Source organism: Ursus maritimus, unplaced genomic scaffold (assembly GCF_017311325.1).
Source record: "Ursus maritimus isolate PB19 unplaced genomic scaffold, ASM1731132v1 scaffold_10, whole genome shotgun sequence".
In the NCBI taxonomy this organism is placed as follows: domain Eukaryota; kingdom Metazoa; phylum Chordata; class Mammalia; order Carnivora; family Ursidae; genus Ursus; species Ursus maritimus.
In genome coordinates, this window is record NW_024423344.1 from 78,699,244 (window position 1) to 78,707,760 (window position 8,517).

Sequence of the window (8,517 nt, forward strand, 5' to 3'; positions counted from 1 at the left end):
GGGGGGGGGGGGGGGACATCCCCCATCCCCTCACCCCTGCGATTTGCCCGAGGAGGTACAGACCCCCATAAGAAGGGAGGATCTTGCCGAGTGTGCGGAATGCCGAGCAGGGCTCTCCCTGCAGAGCACAGGTGGGCGTGCAGGTGGGAGGACTGTCCACACACTTTAGGACCTGAGGGACGGCCTCTGGGAAGCTCAGACGGTCCCCGTGCTCAGCCTCCAAGTGCTGGGGTGGGAAACAGCCAGGCCGCCGCTGGGTTTGTGGGGAGCCAGGTCTGGGCACCGCGTGCGCCCGCCTCCCCCAGTCCCCACGATTGAATGGGACCCCGGGGGGTGAGCTTTCCCAGAAGTCTGTGCTACTTTAGCGTGCTGGGCCCAGTGCCACTGTCCCTAGCGGTTCCCTCCTTGGCGCCTGTGTGTCTGTCGTCAGCACGACAGCTCGTGAGTGTGCGTGAACGCCTTCGCTCTGAGCTTTACGAGACCGCCTTGAACAGGCGGGCGTGCCGGGAGGTGTCGGGGCAGGAGGAGAAAGACAGTGGGGACGAGAGGCCTGTGCAGCCCCCCAGAAGGGGAGCATCCAGGGAGGACACGGTTCGCTTAGCGCGATGGCGGGGATGCGCGAGGGAGGTTCCTGCGATTAACGGGCTTGACTGCCTTAACTTGTTTCTCTTTTCCCTTCCTCCTTCTCTTTGTCTCCGACCTCTTTGCCTAAATAACCGCTCCCACCTGTCTCGCGATGTGCGCGGCCCCTCGACCCCTCTGGGACTTCAGACTAAGAGCCAGTGCCTTTCTGTCGAGCAGTCCACCATCTTTATGCTCTCTCAGACCTCCAGCAGTCTGAGTTTCTAACGGAACAAGGTGATGCTTTCCTGTCGTTTGGCATGGTGGGGTTTCGTTGCAGGAGGCAGAGGGCTGGCTCCTCGCCGAGCCGTCCAGCATCCCTCCCGGGCTCATGTCTGCTCAGGGTGAGCGCACGTGAGGGCTACTGGCATGACCCGTGTCTGAGGTGTGGGGAGTGCGCGTGGCCCGTGTCCGTGGGAGGTCCCGGGTCCCCCCTGCCAGGGTGCGGGGCTGCACTGCATTGCACTGGCTGGTGGGTACCCGTGGCCCCTGCACACAGGCGTGGGCATGGCGGCTCCTACGTCGCTCGAGCCCGTGTGGGCAGAGTCCACGCAGCACCACCCCTCTCTCCGCAGCCAATGGCGGATTGATGGCACGACTTCCTCACTCAGGCAGCTCTGTGTACCCATTGCACAGACAGGGAAACTGAGGCCCCCACGACAGAATGTTGTGCAGGCCCCACAAGGCACTGCAGAAAAGACAAGGCTCGGGCTGAGCCACTCAGACCGTGGACAAAGCCAAGAGAGATGTGTTTGGGTCAGGTGTTTTTCCAAATTCCCTTTTCACTTTTTTTAAAAATCTGATTTTTAGAGAGAGCCTCTGTTGCTGTAAGCAGCCGCGCTGGCTTATTTCTCGGCAGCATGGAGCCGCGTCCAGTGTAGAGCACAGCTGTCCAGGGATGGCTTCTGTCCGTGTGTCTGCTGTTTGTCCGTGTGTCTAAATGACACCCTTACAGAGGCCTCAAGATAGTGATGCTTGGAAACTGTTTTCTAGTGCAGTGAGTTCATAGGAAAATACCTAAGCGAGAAAAGGCTTTGTTTTCTTTTAATGACCGTTCATCCTCTGTACATTTTAAACACTATTATTTAACAGCATGGCGCATTTTTTTAACTTCTGGTAATCATCAGCAATCAAAATTTTTCTCCTCGGGTGCCATCAGAATTTGCTAGAATAAATGACATAATTTCATCTCACTGGGTATGTACTTGAAAACATTTAGGTTGCAATTATTAGGAACATTGAAGTCACAGGATGTGCTTATGAAACTGATTAAATCTTGCCAACTCTCAGCTAAAAATACACCCTTTCCCTGTTGATGGATGAGGTTTGCTAAGACTCGCTCTTCGAAACCCGCCTCTGGGTGCTCGGGGCGGGTTGTTGCCGGACGCCCTGCAGGGTCCATGGCCACATGAGGCGTCCCGCAGGTGTGCCCACACCTGCAGCTCCCGGAGCACCTGGCACGCACATGGGTGTGCGTGTGCTTCTGGGAACCCCCCCGGATGCCTGCAAAACTTTGGAGGAACAGACCCTGGACCAGTCCGCACTTCAGACGATGGCTGTTTCCTTCCGTCTGTTCTGTTAAAAAGAAACACATCACAGGCACCAGGTCTCGTGTGTATACATGTGAGACCCATGTATACATATTTGTACACGTGTTTCTCTGCATTACCGGGTACGATCCCATCCCTGCGAAGGGCAGCACCCCCTCCCCTGATCAGCTCATCCTTCTTCTCGCCAGAAGACAGTCTGCATCTCACACCTCGTACTCCTTCACCTCTTAAAATTCCCTCCTTGCTGGTTCCTGAGGCATTAATACGGTTTGACGAGAAAGCAGTGTTGGGCTGCCTGGCCGCATTGACCTGCAGCACTGTGACCCCTGAGCCCTTCAGGAGTCTAGTCTTGTGGTCGGGGAGAAGGACAGGGACAGAGGGACAGGCAGGTGCAGTCCCTCCCCTTTGGGGTGAGCACTGAAGAAGCCACTGGGCTGGAGCAGCCGGTCTGGTCCTCCCGGCAGAGGCTGCTCCTTGGGCCCCGGTCTGCTGCCCCGGCTGGTCCTCCTCGCCTTACCGGGTCCCGTCCCTTGGTCTCTGTCCCATGAAGGGCTGTTAGGAAGACCCGCTCCTTCCCTGGTGGCGCCCTCCTGCTGCCCCCAGCTCGCAGAGACTTCCACGGCAGACCACATGCCCACTGCCCGCAGAGGGCCCGGCACGGGCGTGGCGCAGGCCCCTTGTCCGGCGGCAAGGCAGGTCGTGCTCGCGGACGGGAGGCATTCCGGGGCCAGGCGCAGCCCCTCTCAGTGTTTCTCCTCGCCTTGCAGCAGAGTGCGAAGCTCAAAGCGTCGGTCGCCGCGGCGCCGGGCACGGACGCGCCACTTGTGAAGGACCTCTTGCCACGGCCGAGGCACCATTAGCCAAGGATAGGTAACAGTGCTGCCATGCCGCCCGGCGGGCTCCTGGGTGTGCCGTGACCCTTCAGACTGTCCGGTTTTCCTCCAAAGCTTTGCTGTGCTGGCCGGTTTTGATAACAGGTTCATGATGAAAAAATGGTTTTTACACACACATGTCTATTTCTGTCCCAGGTAAGTGACCTGCCTGAGTGTGTCTGGGCCGCAGATGGCCGTGCACTGCGCGCGCGCGCACACACACACACACGTGTGCTGCCGTGGCCAGCGCCCTTCCACGCGCGTTTTCGGGATCCTCCCACCCAGCGCGTTCAGTGCATCTTTGCCAGAACAGAGCTCATTCCTCAGCCTCGGACGTGGAGGGAGCTTCACCTGAAAGGTCTCTCAGGAAAGACCAGATTTGAGAAAACAGTGGGAGATGGCGTGATTGGCGTGGAGCGTTGGCAGGCCCACGTCTGGCCCAGGTCTCCTGTTGTCCACCAGCCGGCACGTGGAGCCGTGTCTGCCCTGGAAAGGCACAGAAATGCAGCCACGCTCACAACGCGCCCTGAGCTGGGTGTCTCAGGTGCGACAGGCACACCGCCTTCTCTGCCCAGGGACGGTTTTTCCTTTAAGACCGATTTCTCCTGGACGGCTTCGCCAGTCCCCACTGCCCGGTAAATTTAACGACCGTAGCTGAGGTCGCCAGCTTCCTTGGGCCGTAAGAACCTGCACAGACCACGCATGTCCACGTGCGTGGAGGTGACCGTGGACCCCAGCTCCAGTCCCCGGGGCCCCTGGCAGAGACTTTGTGCATGGACACACATCGTCTGTAGCTGAAGATAGAGCCGAGCAGGGGAGCCGTTCGTGGCTAGAATGCAGTGAGCATGCTGGCTCTGTGTCCTCAGTCAGATGGAACACATGCGCCCGGCCCGTGTCTGGAACGGGAGGCCCCACGGGCAGCGTCAGAGCAGGCTAGGCGGGGCTCTTGGGGACGGTCCCGGGACTGACGCTGTCCTTTCTGTTCTCCAACAGAGCACATGCGTGCGCGGCCAGGACCGCCTCCCAGAACTCACCCTCCTGGCCTATCCGCAGAGCCCCAGCCCCTGGGCCGTGTGGCCGGGCCCGCACACAAAACGGGTGACGCTGACGTGGCCTCCCCTCGCCGGTCTCCTGCACAGCCATCGCCATCCCGGCCCTGCGCCCCATGGGGGGGCCACTGGTGGACAGGCCACCAGTCCAGGCCTCTGAGAGCCACACGTGTGTGCTTCTCCCCACCCCCGAGGGAGGGACGAGAACAACAGGACTTGTCTGGAGCGCAGGGCTGGTGCGTGTGGCTGGCGGTCATCACCTCTCGTGGGTCTGGTGGCCCCACACAGCTTCCCTCGGGCATCTGGTTGGGTTGTGAAGAAGGGTGCACACAGCCCGCTGCATCCCGGGCCAGGGCCTCCAGCCTCAGAGCCGCCGGGGAAGGACACCTGCGTGGAGGTGGGCCGCCGGCTTGAGCGGGCGTGGCCATACCGCCGACCGTCCCGAGCACAGAGGCCTTGTCCTCACCATGGGACGGGCTGCCTCTGTGCCTCCTTGTCCAGGGTCCTCTGGTCCTCATGCTTCTGGAACTGGCCGGACCAGACCCCGGCGTCCCCGTGCTCCCGCAGCCTGTTGGAGTCCTAGACCGCGTCCTTGCTTCCGTCTGAACCCACCGCCTAGCGAAGCTTCCTTCTGGGGTCGTGTCCGACACGGAGTCCGTGCCTCTGACGGAGTGCTGGCATCCCCTGTGTGGATCTCGGAGCGTTTCCCATCCCTGCTGCCCCTGTGGAGAAGGAGGAAGTATCGTGTGGAAGAAGAGCTCATGCTGCACTCAGGCCTTCCCAGTGCAAGATCTGAGATCGTTTCCTCACCCCCACGAATCGAGCCTCCCCGTGCGCTCTTGTCCAGAGAGCTTCCTCTCACTGGTTTTAGGGCAAGGCTGTGGTCGGCAGCCCAGGGCAGACGCCTCCGTCCTCTTCGAGAGGGGGCCTCCAGGGGCCACGTCCATCTTCCAAAACCTATTTCAGGCCCACCCAGGTCTGCCGGGGAGGCGGCGTCTGAACCCTGAGAAGCAGGATTGCCGCCCTGGATCGCTGCCCACAGCCGACCCCGGGACCAAACCCTCGTTGTCTGTTAGCTCCGCGCTGTTGCGATCCGCTGTCCAGGGCGTCATTTAGGGTGGGCGGACCTTCGGGAGGTTGCCGCGTTGACGGTCCCTGTCCCTTCTCTGTATGCTGTTCGTTTCTAGAAATACCGTCCTTGACGTAGCCTTAACGGTCTGCAGAGAAGACGTTTCAGTCTGATGTTCGAAGTGTGGGTGTGGAAACGGAAGCCTTCAAAGAGCATCACCCAGAGGCTGAACGACGTGCGGGCCCCTTGCCCGCTGCGGGGTCCCGGGCTGTGCCCCAGGGACACTGGTGAGAGAACACGTCCCACGCCAGGCCTTCTGCAAAGCCCAGATTGCACAGTTTGATGTTTCGCCTATAAAATATTTATTTGAACTAGGGGGTGACTTGACTGCGTACACAGAGTAGCTGGGGTACGTTCAGGGGAAGTAGAAACAGCAAACCAAAGACCAGGAGAAAGGACGGAGAGTGCGTCGGGGTCTCCGTCCCGCATGCCCGGCCTCCCGCGTGGGGTGGCGCTGGCCGGCCCGTCCGTGCTAGACCCTGCGAACGATGGTGTGTGCGTTTTTACAGCTGTTTTTAAGAACCTCATATGGGTATCAACGTCATACCCGTAGGGGACAGATTCTCTGTATGTTTAGTTAACAAATTCTTTGTAATGTATTTTTTTAGAAATCTTAAAGTTGCCTTTGCACGAAGTATTTTCATAGCTGTTTCTATCTCTTTATTCGTTCATTTGTTAACATACCACATCTGATTTTAAAGTATGTTTTTAAAGCTTTTATTTTCTAAGTTGATGAACTTTTGGCCACTTTGCATTTAAATTCCGGTGGGAGTTTCGGCTGAATGTGTCCACGTCCGATGAGTGTGGGGTCTCAGATCTGATTTACTCTCCGCGCCTGTGTCTGTCGCTGCTGCCGTGGCTGGCGGACGTGTGTTTACAGCACAATACTTCGCTCCCGATTCTTCACAGTCGATGGAGATTATCGTCTGCTTTTTATTTTGTTTTTGATTTCCATCCTTCGGCCTTAAAATAGAAGCTTCTTGAGGGGTGGTTCTGTATCCTCTTTCCACCTGTACCGAGACGGTCACCATTTGCCTCTGATGGCGCGGTCTCATTGGGAAAGTCACCAACCCCTTATGCACTCCAGATGTCTTGTGTCAGGTTGTTAGGAAACCCTCCATGACTGCGCCCGATCGGTGGACGTGGACCCGGGGCGGGGGACAGAGCGGCAAGCGTCCGGGATGAGTGCGCGCGTGGGACCCAGTCGACCTCACCCACGGTAGCTCCTGTTCACTTGCCTTACGCTGACTGAGAGCAAGTCCTGTCAACCTCGAGCGTTCTTCGTTTCAGAAGTCTTGTTCAGGACTGCACGCAGGAATGGATCACTAACCCGTGACTTCCCACCGGTCCCGACGTGGTTCCGAAGCCACACACCATCCCCTTCAGAGCAGGTCACACTAACGCACAGGCGGTCCCGACCACGTCCCCATCTCCTGCTTTCAGCTCCGTGTCCGCTCAGGGCCACATGGTACGCACACATACACGCGCCCTGGGCGCTGGCCATCCTGCCTCCTTCCCGAGGGGACCCTGCCAGGAGCTCCGGGAACACAGGGCTCCTCGGACCTCGAGTTTCGTGTGCTGGCAGGAGCCGGGGGTGGGCACGGCAGCCCTGGGTGTTAAGCAGATGGACAGTGTGGCACGCCGCCTCCCTGCGAGGCCCCCGGCTGACAGCCCTGCGCTCGAGACAGGCGGCAGAGAGCGGCGTCTGGACCCTCCCAGCCGCGGGGCTTCTGCGAGCCTCCGGGAGCACTGGCCGGCCCTCTGCCGCGTGCAGTGGGCGGAAGAGGCGTCCTCTTGGAAGTCCGGTTAGAACCCAGGTCGACTATTCTGTGCGCCTGACTCCGTAGGGTGAGCGCAGACCAGATGGCCCTCGTGGTGGCGGTGCCTGCGCATGGGAAGGAGGCCCAACTGCCCAGCTTTTGCAGGACGGGTTTAGAGAATTGTAGTTTGGCCTGGTGAGATTTTGCAGCTTTAAAAAACGTCTCCTACGTGCTGTTCTCATTAATCTCGAATTGTCGCGCATCAACCAAATGCCCAGTGCGGCCTGAAGGGGGTTTTCCGGCCGTTTTCTTTAAAACCACTGAGTTCGCCTGTGTTGCGCCGACTGGAATAACCTGACCTCCTCCTTTCCTTCGAGGTCCACGTTATTCATTGAACAGCTCCGGGTCACATTTCCACGTGCACTTTCTTGCCGCCTACGTTTCTTCTGGGAGCTTCCCATTTAAAAACGGGAAAAGTGTCAGTTGGCAAATGCATCGTTTTAAGTGAGAGGGTAGGTGAAGGGGACTGAGAATCATTCTGATACTGTCTGTAAACAGAGCTTTAATGAAGATTGCGTCGGAAGTATTACTAAAGTGTGATTCTACTTTTGCAGAAAAAATCTAAAATCAGTTTATATAGCTTTATTTTTTACCTTATCAAAATACACAGAATTTTAATATGCATATATTGTCTCTGACTTAAAATTATGATGTGTGTCTGCATTGTCACTTAAAATGCCCATCATGTAGTGAATAAAAGAGAATCTTCAAAATGTATTTAACATGAATGGTAGCTATAGTTGTCATCATCATAAATACTGGAATTTATTTTTAAATTATTGAACATAGTAGGTGCAGTTAAGATAATAAATCAGCCTCCAGGTAGTAATGTTTAATTGATAATGATTCATTAACCCGCTTTGAAAAATTAAATTGTGATTAAACCAAATCTTACACTTCTATAAAGTTTATTTTGTATGCCACTGTTTTTAACTTTTTTTCCTGTAAAGTATGACTTAAAATTAATTATATTGGACTTTTCTGCAGATCGTTTAAGTAGGAGATTTGAATCTGCTTGCAATAAAGAAGAAAAAATGTCTGGTTTGTTTTCTTTATAAACAAACAAATCAGCAGTTGGGCTTCAGTCTCTGGGGCCAGAAGCTGCAGGGCGAACCTCTCATCCTGTGTTCAGGCTGAAGGTGGGCAGGCGTCCCCTGGATGACCGGTGGCACCTGTACTCACCGAGGCCGCGGCGTGGGCTCAGGCCCTCAGGACGGGAGATGGGCATCATGGGATTGCCCGCTGAGCCGCCCGTCGCCACCTGCCGCTCCTCTGACCATCCTGCCTGCGGCCACACGCCTCCCCCAGCCTCCCTCTTGCCCTGCTCCTGCTCTTCCCTCCTCCCGTCCAGACTCCGGGAGGGGCCCCGCAGCCGTGCTCACACCCGGCTCCGGGAGGACAGACAGCGGGCTGGTTCTGTGTGTCCCCTCCCCGCCCAGTCAGATCCCAGGGGCAGCCCCTCTCTCCCTCGGGTGG

The 8,517-nt window shown here is 57.1% G+C and overlaps 1 protein-coding gene across 1 annotated transcript in view; it reads left to right on the forward strand.

The window, feature by feature from the left end:
- ATP11A (ATPase phospholipid transporting 11A) overlaps positions 1-8,078 on the forward strand; it is a 74,143-nt gene extending 66,065 nt beyond the window's left edge. Inside the window, exons 31-32 of the mRNA XM_040620383.1 lie at positions 2,939-3,041; positions 4,037-8,078. Of these exons, the coding sequence (XP_040476317.1) occupies positions 2,939-3,031 (93 nt within the window). The 3' untranslated portion in view covers positions 3,032-3,041; positions 4,037-8,078. The remainder of the gene's footprint in view (positions 1-2,938; positions 3,042-4,036) is intronic.
- The last annotated feature ends 439 nt before the right edge of the window (positions 8,079-8,517 follow it).